This window comes from Pezoporus wallicus, unplaced genomic scaffold (assembly GCF_028554395.1).
Source record: "Pezoporus wallicus isolate ANWC-B61680 ecotype Strahan unplaced genomic scaffold, APGP_CSIRO_Pwel_v1 scaffold_3294, whole genome shotgun sequence".
NCBI classification, from domain to species: domain Eukaryota; kingdom Metazoa; phylum Chordata; class Aves; order Psittaciformes; family Psittacidae; genus Pezoporus; species Pezoporus wallicus.
Window position 1 is genome coordinate 14,237,416 of NW_026635478.1, and position 23,151 is coordinate 14,260,566.

At 41.5% G+C, this 23,151-nt stretch overlaps 1 protein-coding gene across 6 annotated transcripts in view; it reads right to left on the reverse strand.

Annotated features, from left to right (window-relative positions):
- The window catches only part of TEAD4 (TEA domain transcription factor 4), a 54,539-nt gene that overhangs the window by 12,765 nt on the left and 18,623 nt on the right, over positions 1-23,151 (reverse strand). For all 6 annotated transcript variants that reach the window (XR_008974831.1, XM_057428786.1, XM_057428776.1 and 3 more), the window contains 7 exons: positions 10,544-10,608; positions 9,548-9,610; positions 5,960-6,094; positions 4,445-4,488; positions 2,923-2,978; positions 2,030-2,160; positions 920-1,093 (listed from right to left, as the gene is read on the reverse strand). Coding sequence is in view for 5 of the 6 variants with exons in the window: in XM_057428786.1 (XP_057284769.1) it covers positions 920-1,093; positions 2,030-2,160; positions 2,923-2,978; positions 4,445-4,488; positions 5,960-6,094; positions 9,548-9,610; positions 10,544-10,608 (668 nt within the window). In the remaining variant the exon portion in view is untranslated. The remainder of the gene's footprint in view (positions 1-919; positions 1,094-2,029; positions 2,161-2,922; positions 2,979-4,444; positions 4,489-5,959; positions 6,095-9,547; positions 9,611-10,543; positions 10,609-23,151) is intronic.

Consider the following 23,151-nt stretch of genomic DNA (forward strand, 5'->3'; position numbering starts at 1 on the left):
GGCTAAACCCATGAGGGGCCAGCTCAGTATCACAGTCTGTGGCTAGTAAAATTACGTGTCTCCAAGAATCACCAGCAACTAATACTCAGAGCACCAGACATTTAAAAAGCAGACTCCTGGCAGACTGAGCTGCATCTCAAGGCATTTAAGTTAACTCTTCCCTGTCCTGAAAGCATCACTGAAGAGACTTTCTAGTGCCAGTTTGCATGAAGAGTATGAGAGCTCATTTCTCATCATCTCGCTCCTTACCTGGAGTTGAATTATAAGTCGCAAACTCAGGGTGACAGGCTCCAAATCCCATTACGCGTTCCCCCAGCCATCTAGCATTCAACCCCAAGCTGCTATTACTTTAAATCTTGTAGTACCTATGATAATATTGATCGCCAGAACTGCTTTGTTTGTACCCTGAAGTACAATAGCACAGTTTTTGCAAATTCCAGCTCACAGAAATCTAAATTGAGTGAGTAGGCTTTTGCCAGGCTGTTTTCTGCCAATTTACCAAAAGTCATTTCTGTAATATATTATCAGTATAATCCAATTTCATCATCTTTTGTCTGTCCTTGTGCCTGCAGTAAATATGCCTATATAAATGCTTGGATAACACAAAATACAGCTACTGAGATAAGAGAGGGAAAAATGTTGCTTCTGACTGAGAAGTTACTCAACACAGAGAAGTGAACACAATGTGAAAGATACATCTTGCCCCAGGCCAGAATGGGTGCCTTGTGGAGTCAGGGAAAGACCTCACTTACAATTGTGGGAAGCTGTGCAGGCAACTTATTACAGTTGTGACTGTAATAACTTCCCTGCACAGGGAAAACTTTGGGAGGTGGCAGTCTTCTAACAGTTAGCGAGGCCACCACTTTTCAAGTGGGAACTTCATAGCAAATGGTTACTCTACAAAGGGTTCTTCCCTTACCCAGAATTTGACAAGGAAGAAGGCATTAGCTGGCCCCTTTTCAAAGAGCTCCTTCAGGCCCCCTTTTTTCTCAGGGAACTTGTCATAGATCTGCCGAATATCCACTGCCTCGAGGTAGGGGTCACTGTAGGTGGCACTTGACTGCCCAATGTGCACAAACAGGTGTTTGTTATACTGCAAGAAGAGGAAAAACATGAAATTAGGAAATTGCTCAGTACATACTGAACATTCATGGTTCCTTCACAGAAGACTCCTGGAAATTACTGAAGATTTGATAGCATTTTCTAAAAGAGCAGAAATATAAGCAGAAGTATTGCTGCTAATACCAGCTCATGCTGGTTTTTCTTTCCTATCAATACATTCACACTTATTGCTTCTTCTGAAATATTTTTGCTTTTGTATTTGCTCCTAAACCATTGCCTCATGCGGCTGCTATATAGTTTGAAACAACCTGAGACACAGAACGTTATCTGTCACAGGTTACCCAGTCTCAATGCTCCTGTCCTACGAAGAGGAGCTGCCTGAAATCCCACAGCAAGGTACAGGGCAAATACTATCATCTTTTCTGAACTTTCCTATCTCAGACAGAGGAAATGTAACTGGCGTATCACCACTGTACATCTCAAGATGCAGTATCACAATATTTAGTGATACTGCATCTTACTACCATTTTATAGATGACACCATGGAAACACACTAATACAAATTCATCCCAGTTGCCCCCAAATTTCACTTCCCAACACAACAGAGAAATACGTGGCTTCATGTGATCTTACCATCATCTGATTCTGAGTCTATCCTCCTAGGCTGAACAGCGCAGCTAGAATAGACAGGCAGGGGCTGTACCACTGTGTAGCTCAACCTCACTGCATTGAGATATGTGAACATCCATGATCCTGGAAAGGTAGGCCAGAAGCACATGGCACAGAACTGGCTATATCACTATAGGAAATTCTATCCTCTAAGAGAAGGATATCTTTTTTTTCCCAAAGATTGCTTTCTGTTCTCAGTATTTCCATACCTGTGTAATAGTGTAACACACCCACAATGAACAGGAGCTACCTGAAGACCAAAAATTAATGAGGGGTGGAAGTCAGGTGTGTATCTTACTGTGTCTTGGTCTTGTTGTTGTTCCAAGAACGCAGAGAATTCTAACATCCAAAGTTTGGAGCTAGCAACCCTTCGTCCTTGCCAAGCTGGTGATGATGGGGAAGGTGAGAGGCCAGTAGAAGACTCAAACCCTAAGCACACAGGATGTAGATGACAATATTTAGAAAGAGAAAGGGTGGCAATATCTTTTCAGTAGAGCACCTCTTGTCAAAACTGACTCATTACATTTTCTTATGCCTTCAGTCATCATGAAAAGATATCATTCACAAGGTCTTCACTCTACCTGTGCTCTAAATGGCTTCTCAGTGACTCTCTGCTAAGACAGCACTGTCAGAGTTGGCAATGTAAAAGACAACCTACTCGGTTTTGACACCAGAGAAAACACATTCAGCAACTTTAAGAGGGATTGACCCCTAAATAAGCAGTGAAATAAACAGCTTTAGTATCAGAATGAAGCATCGCCATTAACATAACCATTAACCTCTCAAAATGGGGAAACTGAGAAGGAAAGCACATTTGTTGTTGCACTTAATGAGTAATTAGAATGACAATCATGGAAAACAGTGTTCCAGTACATGCACAATGGTGGAAGAACTGTAGAGATATGTAAACTTTTATTTTCTGCTGAGCCAGAAGAAATCCCAGAACAACCAGCCTAAACCAGGAAAAAAATGTTTTTTTAATAAAGCAAAATTAAAAAGCTTGTGCTCTCTCAGTAAAAGCGTAAGAACAGGTAATATATAAGGGGAGATAATATAAAAATTCATTTTGGCTTCACTGAAATGTTTCAATAGGTTAAAATACTTTTTAAATTAATTTCTAAACTTTAGGCGTTGGTTGTTCTTGAACTTTGAATTTAATTTCAGAACAAGGAACTACATTTCCTTACCTACCTGGTAATGGTAATGGAGGCTGTACAGCATAAGGTTGTTGAGAAAAAGGTTTCACACTACAGAAGTACACAAAGAGAAATGGTTAACAATAGAGAAAACAAGCAATTCTTGGCTAACTGTTTATATAGATCATATCAAGTATTTCTCCTGAGTGAAAAAGTGGCATAAGCATCCTTAGGAAATTATCTTTCCTTGTGGGCAAGAAAGGGTCATGAAGAAAGACTCAAAAACCGTAAGAGACCAGGACTGGACTGAGTAAGATTTCCCTGCATGTGTTCAGTGGGCTCTCCCTACAGCCTTGTTATTCAGAGATCCTGTCAGCCTGCAAATACACTGGTGCAAATTGATTGATCCTTTTTTTTCAACCACAAATAGATTTAAATTTCTGCAAGTGGATATACCTCAGGGCTGGGTGCCTCTCAGACTTTCATGCCCAGATTCAGAGATGTTCAACACCCGTAAGTGAACCCAGCTTTCAAGACAGCTCAGCTCCATTTTAACAACACTGTAAGAAAAATCAGGATCTGGAGACATCATCTGACATCAGAGATGGGAGACACTTCAGACTTCTTAAAGAACCTCTCACATTATGCTTCCTCGTTCACTTTTAAGCTGAAAGCGTAAAACCTACTTTTTACTTCTTCTAGGATGGTTTACATTCTTTTACTAGCCATTTTCCCCCACAAGATATTTTAATAGTATCTGTTTGCCTGATCTGTTCCACAAGCACTAGCAATAACACCATAAGACAGCAGGAACACACAGACTGGGTGAAGAACACAAACCCTTCTGGCTGCTTGTCCTTCAGTTGGCTTTAATTGCTCCTCTTAGGTTCTGTGATAAAAAGCGTGTCTCCATACAAAGCACAGAAGAACAATGGCAGACCTGAATACTACTCTGACACAACTACACCTAGGGCCATCACTGGTGAAGGATCAGCCCACCAAAGGGTCATCTCTTTGATGTCAGTCATGCAGTCAGAGGAGCAAAGCCCCTGCAAAGGCCCCTTCCAGGGCTGCCAAAGGAGAGCCACTAGCTACATTGTCCAGGTGTGAAACAAAATTAGTGAGCCAACCTGGGAGGTTTACAAGCCAGTCACTACAAACTGAGAGGGGTTATCGCCTAGATGGTATAGGACACATTAGTGAATGCAAGGAAAGAGCACTTTGGGATTGCACAAGATTTCTTATGGGGACGTTTATGGCTGCTTGAGTCATAGGACATATTAAAGAGGTGCAATTTGTGTTGAAAGTACCATATGAAGACACAAGCTTTTATCTAGATGAGATTCTCTAATGTCTCTCAGAGGTGTCCCTGCACATGGCAGAGGGGTTGGAACTAGATCTTAAGGTCCTTTCCAACCCTAACTATTCTATGCCTATGGGCCTCAAGTCTCAGATCCAGTCAAGAAATCTGTCTTAGCATTTTATAAATCTTGTAAGAGCTAACTGGTGTTCCTCAGGAAGCATAGAGGAAGCAGCAGAAGCATCTGCTTTGGATGCTCATGTGAAGGAATACTCACTCTTGGGAAGATCCAGCTTGGCTTGGCAAAGCTCCTTGCCAAAACTGCAAGAGAAAACATACAGGCAAAAGTCACCACTCTTAGGACATGTTGTGGTTTAACTCCAGCTGGTGACTAAGTACTACACAGCCACTCACTCACTCCCCTTCCCCCTCAGTGGGATGGGGAGGAGAATCGGAAAAAAGGTAAAAATCTTGGGTTGAAGTAAGAAAAGTTTAATTAAACTAAAGTAGCAAAGTATAATATAATACTAATAATGAAAAGGGAAATAATAAAAAGAGAGAGTGAAAATAAACAAACAAAAAACAAACCCGCACAAACAAAAAACCAATCACAAGAGGGAAAAAAGAAAAAAAGAAAAAAAAAAAAGAAAAAAACCCAAACAAACAATAGTGCTGCACAACACAACGGCTCACCAGCCACTGACTGACTGATACTCGACCAGTCCCTGAGCAGCAATCAGTCCCTTCTGGTTAACTCCCCCCAGGTTCTATACCGCGCATGACGTGCTGTGGTATGGAATACCCCTTTGGCTAGTTTGGGTCAGGTGTCCTGTCTCTGCTTCTTCCTGGCTTCTTGTGCCCCTCCTCACTTGTAGAGCATGAGACTGAAGAGTCTTTGATCAGGGTAAGCATTACACAGCAACAACTAAAAACCAGTGTGTTATCAGCATTGATCTCACACTAAAGCTGAAACACAGCACTGCATCAGCTACTTGGAAGAAAATTAACCATACCAAGACAGGCCAGAAACTAAAAGCAAGGCTTGCTTCTTTCTCAGGAAAGAAACTGCAAGCTCATGGAGTTTTAAAAATGTGACTGAATTTTATCTCTGCTTTCAGTGTTCTTAGTTTCTTCCTTGTGGAGGTGCTGATTGGTCATAGTTTTCTTTCTACACACTACTATTAGTGACATACAAGCAACTGAACTAATAGTGGTTTTAATGTTAAACACTATGTATGCACCTTGTGCCTCTGTCTTCAAAGCTTTAATGATGCTCACTCTCTTAGAGGGACCATTTTCCCCAGGAGAGCTCCACATGAGTATTTTGGCAGAAATCAATGCTCAGCAAAAGCTCATTGGGCCCAGCTCATAGGTTAAGGGATGCTGACAGGCCTCGTCTATTAAGGATTTTATGTAAGGGTCATCAATTTGTGATCTAAGCACTCGGGAGGAGCTTGGGAATGATAAACTTGAGGAAGGGTCATGATGGCTCAAATGGTTTTAATCCAACGAGATCCTGGACTAGGAAAGTGATACAGATACCTAAAGATATTTCAGGCAGCTGAAAACCCAAAGGATCCGATTGTTCTCTCACTTGTGTATATAATGACACTATATTCAGTGGTAGCAAAGAATCAGACACAAAATGTTGAAGCCATGTGACAAATTTTTGCCATGTGCTTTGTGGCCTATTCGTTCTAAGACTCTCAGGATTCTCATGAGCAGATGCCAACATCCTTTCAACTACTCAAGTGTCTTCAGCCCAACTCTGCTGAGATACTGATTCACTCACCCCAGAAACAGCAGGGTAGGCAGGTCGTGGGAGACCAGGCAAGGCCATTTTACTATGGAAGGCAGTTGCAGAGATAATCTGGGCAGATGACATTGTAGCCATACTCTGCATGGCTTTATCTTTAGCTGCCTGATCCTATGGGCAAGAGTAGAAAGAAAACAAAAGAAACCCAGAATTATTATAATGATAAACAAATTGCCTGGTCTAATGCTGCATAACCAGGATTCTCATCAGTTTCTTTGCAGGGAACAAGCACTTGGGAAGCAGGCCTACCAATAACTGTCCTAAAAAACAAGTCTTTCACCCGTTACTATAGCTTCCGATGTGATTAACCACCCTTTCTGAAATGCTGGGATCACTGGTTTAGAGACTGCTAAGCATTCTGTCTGAAGGCTTTCAGCTGCAGAGCGGAAATGTTCTGTTAAGGAAAGTACAGCCCTAATTGACTCTTGTTTTTAATAATTGGTAAGAATATTCAAAGGGAAAGACTCTTGCTTAGCAAAAAAATCCTCATAAAACAAATTCACAAAAGGAGTTTGTCACCGTCACTGCAAACAGACTACCTGCTGTTTGGGACTACATTAGAGACAGGTAGAGTTGACCATTTATTCCCATCCCCGGGGAAACAAAAAATCTTAATACACTCCCAGGGCACACATGCAAGGACATTCCACCTTGTAGTTTAACAGGGCTGTGGAACTCCATACATTTTTACAGGTAATGATGGCACAGCAACCAAGTGGTATGATGCATGTTTAAAACAAATAGCATTCTTAATTTCTTCTTCCAAGGAATAAATATACAAACAGAAGTGCTTCCCCACATTCTCCCTTTCCTCCCACGTCCCCTACAAATAATCTTCATCCTTCAAGCACTCCAGATTTATCTGTCAAATAATTACAATGGTGATGCCACAGATGAACTCATGGCTTGGAGAAACCACTGAAAGAGATAAGCTCTGGCTGTCTTCAGGGATTCTCACCTCCCAGTTGCATTCATTGAACTGCAGTAAATTCTCACCCTTGCGTCTCCATTCGTTCTAACCCCCCCACCTGCTGTAAGGTTTTCTAAAGTCCAGAGCCCAGTGATTCCGATGTGTCGAGCACAAAAACATTTGGAGGAGGCATAACAAAAGCTCAAGAATAAAATAAAGTGGAATGGTCAGTAGGGGAACCTTACAAATCTTTTCCAAAGAGTCTGTGACTCCTGTTGGTACCATTTAAGTGAATGGAAGGGAAACATTTCGATTGCTGAGAAAGCGCCCAAGATTCTCCAAAGCTATGAGAAAGTTTGTCAGAATCCAGTTTAAATGGTGTTTTAGAGAATGATCTAAGGATTATCTACAACATTTTTTAAGGTAAGGATTCTTTTGGGTTTTGTGGGGTTTGTTTTTTTTTCTTGACATTGACATTTTCTTGCAGTTGCCATTGCAGAAAAAGATTTTTTTTCTCCCCTTACTTTCTCGCTGGAAAAATCATGTTTGTTTGAGTTTATGGGGAAGAGGCATTTGCCTGTGCAAGTATTAAAGTAGACAAAAAACTTTTACCAAACGTTTGCAATGTATTTTATTTTTCTGAAAATGCAGAATAATTAATAAGGATAATAGTATCACCACCATTTCCCTCTTTTTCCTTAGTACACGTGTTATCTGTTAGCCACCCAGGACATAGAAAACTACTGACTTCTGGGAACAGACTTTTCTCCAAGCTTTATCCTACCTTCCCACCTCTATATGTTATAGGTGCATATATCTGTTAGAGGAGATACGCCAATTTGTCTGAAAATAGTTGTATTATGATAACTGCTCTGAAAAGTCAGCATGTAGCTGCTCTGATCTCTAGGATATAAATATGAAAACATATACTTGCTATGGAAAATGAACAATGGTAGTAGAACACACTGCTATCAGCAGGAACCTGGGAGAAAGGCAGCAGCTTTTGTGATTTCATTTACTTGCTCTATGAAAATGACTAGCAAAAGCAAAGAAGTAAATGAGTTGAATCAGTGCTATAGACTTGCCTCTGCAGGCAGAAAGGAACAGTCTGGTACTGGGGAATGGTTCACTGCAGGCAGCTGGGCAGAGCTCACAGCATGGCCTGGGGTGGTGTAAAAGGAGAACAACCAATGGCTCCATATAGCTCCCTGAGACACCTTCATTCCCTGAGAACAAAAACAGCCAGCTCCTGTGTGCTAAGTGGAAACAGGCTCGACTGACTGGCTTTTCAATCATGCCAAATCCCAGAGCTGTGACATGCAAGGAACGGAATCAAAGTTACAGATTTAAGTAGCAGTAAATCTTTTAACACCCCAGGCAGTTGTTGTTTCCTACTTGCTCTAACTCGCCTCTCAAGCGAGCCTCCACCTGAATTGACCACTTAACAGCACCACAGGTTTCAGGCTTAGGCAGCCCTACCTAGAAGCACAATTAGATAGTTGTAATTTATGGCTCCTTCTCTTTATCAGAGCAACTGGAAACAGAACAGGCTAATGACAGACACAACACCATTTTCTAAAATGGAGCTGGGGATGGGATGTGGAGGGTGCAGTCATGACTTTAGAGGTAATCACTAGTTGCAATAGAGATGCATGAACTTCAGCACTTGTCAATACTGAGTGCTAACAGTTCACTCACAGACCGTCCGCTTCCCCTACTGCCCAGTAAGGAGTTGCCCAGCCAGCAAAGAGGAAGCACATACTAACAGCCATCCACTCAACAGTTAGGGATGGACTGGGCTGTCAAAATCCTCACCATCACCTGAAGCATGAAGCAAACACACTTCTTTCTAGATCATTTATTACCATAGCAAATCAGGAAGGTCAGCACACACCTTCCTTCTCTGGCTGTTTCAGTAATACATAACAAGGATCAGGCCTCAAATCCTGCTCAGCAAGCCCTTTCTGAATGTCTCATATTCTAACAGGGGACACCCTCTTGTGCAATTATCATCCATAAACTCAACCTTCTTCATACTTCTTGCAATTCAGTCTGAGCACATAAACCATCACCCTGCTTCAAATCAGCGTAAATAGATGTCAAGAGGCATCAGTTCATTACTGTGATCTCAGAGCTCTTCCTATAGAAAGGAAAACACAGATTTGCTCAAGCTAGTAGTCAGCCAAATTTTCTATCTCATTAGCCCAGGTCTCTTCAAATTAGGTCTGAATTAATCAAGGGGCAAAGTCTATTCAGCTGGCACCATTTTACCTGAGAAGAAGCCAAATGGCTTTATTGTTTCCTCTCAATGTTTATGCCAGCTAGGAATGCTTTCTCACAGACAACTCCACATCACTACCACTAGTAGAGGTGGAACTAGCACTGTAGTGACAGTAAGGCTACCTTTTCCCAGGGCTGCCACAACACCAGGGACTGATTACTCGTCAGCATTTGTAACAATAAACTCTTTCTTCCCAGGTAAACACTCTTTGTATACTCCCAAGTCTAAGTGTCTTTCAGACTTGGATGACAGCAGCTTACTACAACTCAGCAATTAATCTCACCCTTTCTTAAGGCTATTCAAAGAGGGAATGGACGGGGGAAGAATAGCTGACTCGGGGGCTTGGTGGTATGTTAAAGGACACACATCATACCTTGAGCTTGGCTTGGATCTCTCTAGCTTTCCGCCTTGCCAGGACCTGGATGTGACTAGATACCTGCATTGAAAAGACAAAATCCATCTTCATTTCAGAGGAGTACTTGGTAGCTGCTTGCAGAAGTAAACATACTTTAGGCACCCTGTGCAATAGGGAGCTATTCAGGACTGGGGGGAGAGGGAGTTGGAGATAGCAATGAGATGCTTTTCTAAATATACCTTAAGTGAAATGAAATGAGGTGGGGGATCAGCAAAGGTCTCATTTAAGACATTTTCCAATTCAGTGGCTTTATCAAGTCAGAGACCTTGTCTAAAACTGAAGAGCCCACCCTTAAATCGAGGGACTGACAGTTCTGATCTCTTTGCTCCCCCCATCTTAGCCTCTTCTTGAGAGGAGGGAAAACCATGTTCTATATCCACTTCTATATCCCCCATCATTATATAATAACTTTCAGAACTTCCCCATATCTAATGTGGGCCAAAACGCATGACAAAATAATTTAGGTTGGAAGGAACTTCTGGATGTCATTCACCAACCCCCTGCCCAAAGCAGGTCTAGGTTGCTCTGTGCTTTGTCCAGTATAGCCTGGACTATCATTCCCAAATTAAAAAGATTCCTTTCGCATCCCATGCCCTGGGTATTTTCAAAATCACCACAGCTGTTTACCTATTTGGGCTGAGCAAGATTCTTCATATAGAGGACTACTGAGGTTCACTGAAAAATTCATTAGTAAGCCAAGCAAATGAAATCATACACCATTTAATAGCAGAAAAAAATTCTCTCTCAGTGTGGCTGGGAGACGGGAGCATTACAATCCTACTGTAAAATGCCTGAGCTGACTCTTCCCACCATTCTTATTAACCAGTGCAGCACAGCCACCTCTTTCCAGCAATGCCAGAAGGTAATAACAAGTGAGCAGCAAGGTATTTGTTCTCATAAGCCCTCATCAGGTCTAGTGGTCCCACAAAACTAATGTTTACAGGGAAAACTTACCTGTTTCCTTGTGCGTGTTTTCCCTGTTCTCAGCTTAATATAGCGGGCAATCAGCTCATTTCGGCCTGGAACAGAGAAATAATGCAAATACAAGTTTAGAAAGCTATGACCTCTGGGAAAGATGCATTAGGGAATTAGCTGTCTATAGACATCAGCAGGAGGGTGATACTCCTGTCACACTATTTTCTGTCTTCGAAAGGTACTCATTAGTTCACATGGTCTGAGTTTTAGGAGCAGAACCTTGGACTGCAAATTCTATTTCCCAGCTTGCATCTGTATAGCTTAAAATTATCAGTAAAAAGGAGAACCATGTGCTTTGCTTAATTATATTTCCATAGTGTGTAGAATCTGTAAGCATGGATCAAAATTGCCAGTTCAAAGGAGAAAAAGGAAAGCCACTCACCCTAGAATATTCAGAACAGGAAAAAAGAATATCCAGGAAATAACAGGCCAGTCAGCCTCACCTAAGTCCCTGGGAGGTGATGGAACATGTAATCCTGGGAACCATTTCCAGATACATGAAGGACAAGAAGGCAATTGGAAGTAGTCCACAGAGATTTACAAATTGGAAATCATACTTAACCGACCTAGTAGTTTCTGCAGCCAGGTGGATGAGTACAGAGCTGTACATATTGTGACTCTAGCAAGGCTTTTGACTTTGCTTTCCATAATATCCTCATAGGCAACCCTGACAAATTATGGGCTAGCTAAGCGGACAAGCAGGTGTACTGAAAATTGACTCAGTGGATGGGGTCCTGGTTGAGAACAAGCAGACAGTGAGCCAGCAATGCACCCGAAGGCAAAGAAGACTAACATCGTCTCAGGTTATTGCCAACAGGTCAAGGGAGGTGATCCTTCATCTCTACTTAGCACTGCTGAGGCAACATCTTGAGTACTGTGTCCAGTTCTGGGCTCCTCAGCACAAGAAAGATGTGGAAATACTGGAGTGAGTCCAGCAAAAGGTCCACAAAAACTATTAAGAGACAGGAGAAACCTTTATACGAGTAGAAGCTGAGAGAGCTGAGACTGTTTAGCCTGGAGAAGACTCAGTGGGAGTTTTTAATCTCTGCATATAAATACCTGATGGGAGGCAATGAAGAAGAGAAAACAAGCCTCCTCTCAGCAGAGCCAAGTGATAGGACAAGAAACAAATGGGCACAAACTGAAAGACATGAAATTCCATCTGAAAACAAAGCAGAAGAGAGAGAAAACAATTTTTTTTTTTTTTTTTTTGCTGGAAAGGTGGTCAAATACTAGTACAGGCTGCCCAGAGAGGCAGAGTTTCCATCCTTGGAGAATACTCAAAACCTGACTGGATACAATCCTGGGCAACCTGCTGTAGCTGACACTGCTTGAGCAATAGGGCCAGACTAGACAATTTGAAGAGATCGATCCCTTCCAACCTAAATGAGTCTGTCATTCTGTGAACTTCAGAAAATGAACAAAAATGAGGAAGTACATAGAAACACCTACACAGTATTTATCAGTGTGACATGATACGGGAAATGAAGACAAGCAGCTTTATGTTTGATGTGAGAAGAGAGACCAGTGCAGAGATGCAAAGAGAAGATGGTCACGGTGACAGATGAAGGAAAAAGGCGTTAAGAACAACATGAATTAAATGGATAACAAAACCTGAAGCTACAAGGTCACTGGTACAGAATTTTAAATTGCTTGGAATGAAAGCAAAAAACTGCAGAAGACTCGGGTCCAGGATTTAAAAAGAAAACAAATCAGGAAGAGAAGCAGAAAAGGCTGAACTACCAACAACTTTAGCAGTGAATAGGAGAAGCGAGCTTAGATCTGATTGACAGCTAGCACCACAGAACTGTCTGAGTGGACACCAGGGCATGAGGCACACTATACAGGTTGCATACACTGGCTCCCATATATCAAGTCTAAGATGCGCAGATTTTGTTCTTTTCCTGGAGATGAAGGAATAAAGAGCAAAACCAGAAAAGCAGCAGCTACAAATCTGAACCCCAGGCTGATTCAAGACAGAAACCATGATAGAAAGAACAGTCCCAGCAAAATAAAACATTTGTGGTGACCACATTAGTAACGATACAGAACCTTTATAAAAAGTTGGGAGTGGGAAGTGCAAAGCTGCGAGACATCTTATATGGCTGCAAATGATTGAAGAATTAAGTCAGAATAAACTCAACAGCAATGCCACAGCTCTTAGGAAGTTTATTTATAACAAAATTCTAATATCCCAATTATTTTCTATGGAATGTTTATGGGCTGAATTGAGAACTCGTATATTAGGGCATTATAGACATCAAAGATGCAAGCAGTGAAAATAGATGCAAAATTTATTCCACTAGCTGAATATTCTATGAAAAGGTTGACACATGTTTTTAGTTTAAAACCCCTGTACAACCCAACCCTGAAAAAAGCTGGATGCCATGAAAGACTGTGCTAGAAACTGAACACCCAACCCTTTAGGGAAGGGCTGGCAAAGCTACTAATTCCATCTATTTCTGAAACAGAAGAATGTAAATGTCAATGACCAGATTTAGTTCATATTCATGAAACAAAACCAAAGCTTACACAGGGATAGGAAAGCATTTTACATTTACAGATCTTAATCTTTTCCCGATACTGTCATTACAGAAGCTCTCCTCATTCCCCTGGGAGAAGAGATCAGGCCTGTGGCTGAGAAAACAGCTCCAGCTTCTCTATACACAAATTAGGAAACACACTGTGCCAGAAACACAATGCCCAGCACGTAACCACTGACCTCTTCAGTTACACAGTTTCAGCATTAGCACAGTGACATGCCCAGGAGTGTTTGATGAGAGTAGATGCTGTCATGCTACCTTCTTCCTATCTGCTTTTCCAACCAATGTGACCATTTTTACAAAGGCAACACCAATTACTAGCAACACATACACACCCCACCTTTTTCTAGTCCCTGGAATAACATTTACGGCTTTCCAAACTCTCCATCTGTTGGACAAGGATCCAAGTTGAAAGGTAAGAAACAAGAGCAGTGATTCTTCTCGCACAGATACCAGCATGTGCAAGATTTCAGGACGTTTTGACTCATGTCAAAAGTGGGAAGTGTGCCAAACCAGGTGCTCAAACACCATTGTCTATAAAGAAAAAGAATGAAAATTTATACACACCAGAAGGACCCTCTGAGGGGCAAAGAGAATGAGTTAGTGGAAGCAAGAGGAAAAACTAGCCTTGAGAGAAGTGGATGTGGCGAGTTTCAGGCAAACTTTTAAAGGGTGCATATTGGGATATACTGACGATTTGAACACATGGAAAGTCTCAAAACACTGTCTTAACAATGGATCATCCTTGCAAAATGAATTGCAAAGGATTCCCAAACAGATATTACATGTTACAGAGCAAGTTTTGCTTTGTTCTGATTCCATGAAGTCAAGAAATTATACAGACTGAGTAGTCTAACAGAGCACTATTCTGCTTCAGCAGCAGAAGGCTGCAGGAGTAATCCATGTAACAGGATGCCATGAACAGCCCTGTGCCAGCCACGGTCAGTTCCACCCATCTCCAAAATGCATGAAAACAACGAGCCATCGAAACCCTTGACCCAGTCAGAGAAGCACAAGCTACCCCTATTCAAATAAATAACTAAACAAATAAATAGTATTTTGGAAAGGGCAATAGCCACTGGGGGCAGGAGACACACAGAGAGACACACAAAAGGAACCACAAAAAGGACACATATGCGGATGCACAGAAAAGAGGAATGCAAAACATGTAAAAAGACACATCTGGACAAAATGAAGGAGAAAAGGAGACACATGGCAGGGGACATTGTTGGGGACATGGCTGGAAAGGTGCTTTTGAAAAGAAGTGCTCTGTGGCAGAAGAAGTACACTTTGAGGCAACTGCAGCCCATGGAAGACACATGGCAGAGCAGGGACAACCCTGAAAGGCCTGCAGCTCATTGAGAACTCACATAGGAGCAGAGAAGCAGCAAGAAACAAGGAGCACCAGAGAAAAGAAAAAAAAACAAACAAAAAAAAAAAAAAAAAAAACAAACCCCAACAAACTAAAAAGCAAGGGGTAGCAGAAAGAAACCTTTACACAGTAACCCCCAACCTCCTGCACCATGCAGCACCTGAAAGGAGTTAGGAGCAACTGAGTATTACAGAGAATCAAAAAAAAGGGAAGCTGAGACCAGGCAGCTGGCAGGAGAGGCAGTAAACTGTAGACAGCCTGGGAAAGTGAGAGGTGTTTCCCTAAGCGTGCATTTAACTGCTTGCCTTTGATAACAACAGCAAAAATCCAATGCTATCTCAGGCAATGTACTTCACTGGAGAAGACTAGAGGGAGGGGAGACTTGTACAAATTGTACATATTAGAAGCTGGAATAGAAATACTCTAGAGAGAAATTCTCTAGAGTGTTCAAATGTGGATCCTCAAAATGTCCGGCTTTAGAACTCACTTTCCACTTGCCTCCACCTCTCATACAGCTTTCTTCTTCCAGAAGCATATCCTCACAGAGCCAGGGGAAAAACAAGGTGGCAGGGTATATTAAGTTAATAGAGATACTAGTAGCAAAAAACAACAAAAAAAAAAACACCAGATCACTCTACAAAGACATTGGCATCACAGGAATTATTAAGTACAGAACTATACAAATTGCCAAGCCAAATAAACTGCAGCAAGGATGTGTTAAATTACCAGGAATCAAAACTGCAAGAGAAAACAAGTCCTAAACATCTTTTGGTTTCCTTATCAAGAGTTAGATGTAAGCAGGTATTACACAGACAGAGGCCTGTAGGTTCACAACCTCCGGAAAGCGCTTTCTTTGTCTCACAACCCTGCTGCAGGGTCAGCAGAGACCAGCACACTCCTCATTTGGCTGGAACAGGCAGAGCTGTCATAAACTGTCAGATGGTTCATTTTTTAGAGCTATGTAAAGTGTCCCTCGGTAATCTGATCATACGTTGTATTCTTAGAATAACTCCCGCTGAGGCCTGCCACGGTCACCAGAACCTGCCAACAGTTGTGCCCCCTCTGTCAAAACTGCGCATTGAGTTTCATGAAGCTCTAGCCAACATACCAGCTGCAGCACAGCACCTTTATCCTCTCTGCAGCCTTCCCCTTGGAAACATGGCATGAAAAAGGAGTAAAGAGATACTCACATGTTCTTTAACTCTCACTCCTAACAGATACATTTCAAAGGGCATCAGTTTAGCTCCTACTCCATCTTACACTGTATTGCAAAACTTTGCATTCGGTTACCCAGGAAGGTGTTGCTAAGAGAAGTGAATCAAGAGGCTTTTTCATTCTCCATTCTACACCCGTGCACCTTTCCATGTAAGAGAAGTGTCTGCCTGTAAGGAAGGAGGACAATCAAGGGAATCCCAGAGCCATAGAAAGAATTTCCCAAAATGCTTTCTCATTGCGAGCTTCGTGCTCACTTTCTGTTAGTAGAGGTGTATTACTGCTTGTGTGAGAGGCTTGTCTGGGACTTGAAGAGATAAAGCATATCTAAACCCAAGACTTCCTTGCACACCTGTTGCCAAACAAAACAGAACCAACAAACGCCTCTCTTCTGTGATGGGTGAGAGCAAAGAACTCAATGATTTCTGCAAAATCCTTCCAGCGGGAAACTGCATGAAAGTACCTGCTTCTTTGCAGCAATACCTTTTCTGCACCCAAAGCAAACACACGCACCTACATGTGAAACACAGCAAAGATATGAGAACTACAGAAGCAACTATCCAGCTGTATTCAATGAAAGGCTAGTGAAAGCAAGGTCAAGGAAGACATCTAAATTATCATTTCAATTTCTTTGTGTCACCTAATGATAACTCCTGGGGCACAGCTATTTGCTAAACTTGCTAAGCATTTAGTTAACTGTTGATCACAATTAACACAAACATAATGAACTGTGTGCATCAGGCAGCATGACAAATAGACACGGGAGGGAATTGAAGGACAACTCAGCAGTCCGCCGAACATCAATGTTTCTCTATGCATACAAAGCAAAACTAACTGCCGAGCAAGCCTTACTAGAATAGCATTTAAGGCAAAAGCAGCGTGTGTTATGTTTGCATGCACACATGGGACTAACTGCTCTGGGGTCTGCTCCAATCCATACCTACCTGCACAGCCATACTTTCCATCTCCACTTACACTCCCAGCTACACTAAATGCCTTCCCAGCCATTACCCATGCCAGAAGGTGCATGTGAAAAAAAAAAAACCCCACATTTTTTTTCTTTCTGATGGCTAATCCCATCTTCTCATCAAGATGCATGGACACTTCAGTCTTACTGATACAATCCTTAATATCTGTTTTAACGCTACCTTTATGAGACTTTCCCCTCATCACAAACTGTCTTTTCTTACCAAACCCTTGGTGAGAAAATTCTGCTAGCTTCCCAGTTTCCCAACCCAGCTTTTTCAAGAGAAGAGAAAATGCCATACTCGACCTTTCCTTCTTTGGCCTCAGTTTCCTTCAGTCTGTCCTATCTTCCTTGACTTTTGTCAATCATTAATGTAGCACTTTTTTTGATTATTAACATGCTTGCTTTCAACCTTAAAATCTCTTTTGCAGGAAAATTGTTTGTGAAGTTTTATACTTTGGCCTCTACCTCTCCTATAGGTCCTTCTCCCCCTTTTTCTGAGCTTTGTCTTGGTATACAACTTACATAATACAGTGATGATGTTCAGCACCAAAAGCTACTTTTACTAATGATTCCACTACCAGAGCTGAGGCTGTCATCAAAGTCAATAAAAATTCTGCAATAAACATCTCCCTGTTTATCCCTGTCTTTCCACCTCTCCTTGGGACCCTCCACCCTCACTCCCCCACCATAAACCTCTAAACTCTGTAGTTTGCTCTTCACTGGTCTTCAGTCTTTGTTGGTAGCTATAAATTAAACATACATAGCAGGTAATACAGCATGGTGTATTCTTTCTCCCATTTATCTGGATTGCAGCTGTGGCAAATGCCTGTGGGAAGCAGCCCCAACAGCGGTAGGCAGTCTAGAGAGCAGCATATTTATTTACACTTAGGAGCTGGAGACAACTTCTTAAGTATTATATTAAAAATTATGAAGTTCACTCTAACCAAGCTCCTTTTGAAGCTTTTTTCAACTACCAGTATTTTTATTCCCAACTTCTACACTGAATCCAGAGAACTGTATTCAGAAGGCAATAAAAGAACTCAATACACCACTATGACCATCATACTGGGATCACTTCCTTTGAAAGATGGGAAAGATAGAAAAACATAGCGCAGTTTACTGCGCTAATCTATCCCATGAAGGCATCTGTCCCTCCACCAATGCAAAACTGCAGTATATTCAGCTGTGAGAAGAAAGTTTCTTCACTCTGATCATGCATTCCATGCTTGAATTTGCTCAGTATTAACCTTCCACAAGAAGGTTCCCTGAGCTCATGCAGTCCCTACAATAAGGGATTTTGAGATGAAGACTCAAAGAAAGCTGAAACAGTACTTCTGAAAAACAGTATCAAAACAATCAGATCCCTGAAAACACGATACTGAAGTGATTAGCACCACTACATTGTCAGTTCTTCCCCTACATACCTGTTTTCATCATTTGACTGTGCAAGTGCTGAGTTCTTCTGAAATGGCAAAGTTGAAGCTTTATTTGCTGGGCACAATGTGCCACTCAACCACCTCACATGGGGAAATGGAAGTCCGGTGATCAGTCTGTCTGAGGTCATAAACTCATTGTTTGTCTCATTTACTAACTGGTCTAAATACTGACACCCCACCTAGTGTAAAAAGGCCTTTTGCTGGGAACATTAGTGTTTGATCCTTTTCAGCTCCATAACCTAAAATTCACAGCTAGAAACCAACAAGTGCTATTCCCATTTAGAAACTGCTGCCTCTTGCTGGCCATTTTGATACTTTATGCAAGGGGCATGACTGGGGGATAATAATTACAGATGCTGCAGGGTTTGGGAAGCTTCTTCCTGATGCCAAAGAAAGAGCGGAGATAAATGAAAAGTTAGTTACCACAGGTGTAGTTACAGCAACAAATTATTGATCAGCAAAACAACTTGAAAAGATGGTTCTCCTCAGATGGTCAGTCCTCCTCCTCAATATTCCATTAACTCCTCTGTGCAGCTGGAAAAAGGTTGGGGTGGGACAGTACACTAATTACTAAAAATTAAAAAAATAAGCCCTTCCCCACTTAGATTTTGTTGTTGGTTTTGTTTTGTTTTTTTTCCAATCAGCTTATTTTTAATCGGATTGGTGAACTAGGTCATTTTGTGGCTACCTTAACCACAGCGTTGGCACAGCAGAGCGAACAAAGAATCAGGGCAGAACTGTTTAAACCAGTTTTGCCACCAGAGAAACCGTAGCCTGGAGCTGTACTCCATCTAACTGCTCACTCGCATACCTACTGGTAAGAAGATGGGCAAGGCGCCTCCTGTGCTTGCATCATTTGTCTGAAGGCTAGACAGTGCCTCCTAATTACTGCCCCAAAGGCACGTGGAGTTACTCCTTCTAAAGATGAGCTTTTACTGAAGTACAACAATGTATGCATGCAGAAATCCCTCTCCATCAGCCTATAATGGGAAGCTCCAGGCTGTGCAGCTCTTGACCACCCCTCAGCCTCTAATACAGATTTTCAGTGCATAAATTGAATGTCCTCATCAGATGTGTCTTCCCACATTATCACCTCAGGCCACAGAAATGTAAAATAATCCATCCAGTAAGTACTCCTCCATATACACATTAAGGGCTGCAACAGGAATGGAGCTGGGACTTGTTCTGGTACTTCCCAGAGTAAGACTGATGAGAATCTTACAGAAATTGTTTAAATTCAATTTGCCTGGGAAATCCCACAGTCACATCAAAGCAGCTGCATATAGTAATATGAGTCCTTCATATGCCAGAGAGTATATCAGATAACACCCCAAACAGCCAATAACAATCCTACAATATGGAAAGGCATGTCAAAACAACATCCTCCAGTTCCCGTGAGTCCAAGTTCTAAATTATAGACCCAGACATCTGCTAAATTCTTCCTTAGGTCAAGAAATGCCTTGTCTGCTTGTTTCAATAACTTCCAATAGCTGAAGGGTATCTGAAAGCAATGCTCAATAGCATTTCAGTGATACTGCCTCAAACAATAGCAAAAACTCTAGCATCTGTCCTCATTTTGCAGTCAGCTGCCTCTGCTGGCACCAAAAGCACACCGTCTCTTGCAGATTCTGCCCAAGTGTTAATCTATCTTGTGCATACCCAGGTAACAGGCTGATCAAGTAGTCAAAGCTTCAGCCATCACAGAAATCAGAGCTAAAAGGGGTCTGCGAGACCCAAGCAGCCACTTGCTGTGTGACCAGCACGGAACTAATGCAATTCTCAAGGTGTCTGGCCTAGTCTGGCTTAGTCCTGTGATGAGCTGTGACTGCTTCACTTGATGTGTATTACACCAGGACCCAGTCCTAGCCAACTGGCTGAAAATTATGCAGCAACTTCAAGGGGAGCAAAAGATGTTCTTGCATTATATGAATATGCACTATTATTTATTCTTTACTATGCAATAGCAAAGATGCTAGTTGCTAGAACTAGAACTATTTGTTAAAGATGTCATACTCTGTAACAGGTGAAAAAAGAACGTGGACAGAAAAGCCTAGCAGAAACACAGGCTTCATAACTAAGTAGCTATGCAGGAACTATTCTGGATAATAGACAAGTTCTGCCAAGTTCATAAAATTTCCTTACAGTGGGCTGCTGATATTTTGACCCTGCTCTCTTTCTGCTCCTAATACTGAAGCAATTCTGTTCTACGTTCTTTAAGCATCTGTTCCCTGACTGAGTTTACAGTGTAAGTCTGATAGAGAGCTGGGCAACCAGGGTTCAGGCAGTGACAGGAGAGTAGGAAAAAGAGGATGACAAAACTATTTAAGCTGCAGGGATACCTAAAAATGCATATAGGTCAAGAAGGAAATTTACAAATACCTAGGTGCTTCAATAACTTCTAGATGAAAGCTGCTGTATCTAGAATTGCCAAATCATTTTCCTTATCTTAACCATAAAGGCTCACACTAGACATGAACAGCTTCAGTAGAGCCGGCTTTGCTCCCAGGCACAGGAACAGAGTAGATGTCCTTTGAAGGTCCCTCCCAGCACCATTTTCTATGATTATACAACTAAAGATGATGATGCAGTGATCATATGCAGGAATGCTCATAACCCCCAGTTAACAGTTGAAGGCAGCATTGTGCCAATACTGTCACACTTAGAAATAGGCTTACATCTACAGCACTTGCAGTCAACAACATGGGTCATTCCTACTGGGTCATCTCAGAAGCACTGGTTACACTCCTTCCACTCTGGTCCACAAACTCCTGCCTAAGCTCCTGAAAAGGGATTTGTAATTATTGCACAAATGACACTTGAGGAAAAAAGAGTGATTCCAAAAACATTTTTTTACATGTAAAAGTTTTAACTGAAAGTGTAAATTCCTGTTCAAGAAGCTAGAGACAGAGCAAGACCATGCCTGTGTATGTGCATGCAGTGAGCCTCAGAGAATTTGGAGTAACCAGAAGATGGGTCACAAGTTCAAGGTGACAGCAATGAGGAACAGCTGCTGGCTATGCACCCTTCAGCAGCAGGTGTACCCAGGCCCCAGAGGTTTAAGTCAGCTCTGCCAGTGACCAACAGACTTACAAGACCATCTGTCTGGGCACAACCTGCACACAGCCTTCCAGTTTCGCTGCCCAGATCTTCATCATATGCAGACAATACAGGGCTTGTTATGGATTAGGTAATGAGCAACTGTTTAAACCAATAGGCAGTCCTACTTCTCCTGTGCTCATTATATGGATCCTAAATTCATGAGAATACTGCCTCTTCTTTTTGCTGTAATATTGTCTTTCTCTTATCAAGCTGCTTTCCTTCACTTTTGGGAGAAACCCTTTAAAGCACAAGAACAGGGAATGGTTATGTTGTCTTGGTACTGGTTTTGCTGAACAGTAGGACTATTATTATAAAGTTTTGTTAAGCTATATGCTCTCCAGCCATAAAGCATGCCTTTGAAAGAGACTTTAGAAGAGCGTTCATGTGATAGCTTTTGATTACTTGCCCTGTAAATAAGAAAGATCCTTTTTCTTCTGTGAGGTCTCCACGCAACCTGTGTATTGACACTTTGCATCTCTCCCTAGGTACATGCATGCCCTTGCTTGAGAAATGCTATCACCCTTCTCTACCCAATGTCTGACTAACCAACAGAAGACAAATTCTGAGAAAGAACTAGTATTTACCCTAAAGTTTGCTCTTCCTGTTTCAGACATGAGAAAAGGCTTCTGTGTCCATCAGTTGAATAAATTTATACATGTCACAAACCCACAGACAGTAAAAATCATAATATTAACAATTTTGAAAAAAAAAAATCAACCAGATATTTACACTGAAAAGCCATATTTGGTCACCACCTAATGCCCATGTTCTCTGTTTCTTCCACAAAATCATAGTACATCTAAACTGCATGCACCTCTTATACAAAACACATACATATGCATCATTTCTTGGGACTAGTTTTACATTCCTTATAATTTTGTCTGATACAACTTTAAAAACCCCCAACATTTCATTGCAACTTCTAATTTTCATTCTAACTCCTTACAGAGGAGAGAACCCTGAGCACTGAGCACGATGCTATCATGAAGCTTCTTCTGATGACCATCGCATATTCCTTCTTTCTCCCCCATTAATCCTAGTCATGCTCACATGTTCCACATAAAATCCCTCTCCCTCTTAAATGTTAACACCCTTCAAATATTTTTAGACTGTTATTATGTGTCCCCCCACCCTCCACCTTTCAGTCATCGCTTAGCCAAGCTATGTATATTTAGCTACTTTAATCTTTCATCCTAAATCAGTCCCTTCAACTCCCAGAGCTCAATGTTAAGTCTGGTATGCTTGCTGCTCTTCTCAGAACTCACTGTATGTTTTTGAGATCTTTCTGGTAATGTGTTCACAAAAAACCTGTCCAGAAGAGAGCTTTACATGCACTTGGTTTAAAGAAAAAATAAACCCAGCCCAGTGGACATTGTTCATTTTCATTTTCCATGTCTGATTTTGTCCCCAGGTTTTTAATTCAATCTGAAATTTTAAATACAAATTAACAATTTGTATATTTAAGAGCAGATTAGCAACTAGAAATATCTGGATCCAATTGTGAAAGAACAGTGTTTTTAAAAATAAAAAAAAAAAACCAAAACAAGCAAACACTAAGGCTTTTTTATTAAACTTTTCAGAAAACCACTGGAATGTGCGAGGTTACCCAGTATACCACTACAGAGCAAGTCTATCTTGGAGAATTACTAAATGTCTGAAATTCAGAAATCAAAAAGTTAGAGGAAGAGCCAAAAGAGTAATGCAGTGTAGCTAATGAAGGAAGTTACTTGAACGTGATGAAAGCTCTGTGGCTCCAGGTACATATGGTGAGAAAAAGACAATCCTACACAACACGCTTGTGTTTAAGCCTGACAGGACTACAAGGCTGCTAAAAAAAAAAAAATCAAAAGGGCCAAGAAAAAGAAGTATGTGCCCTTTGTTGAAACAACAGAATAATGCCCCCCCAACACAGTCACAATAATTTTGAAAACATGTAATACACAATAAAACTGCTA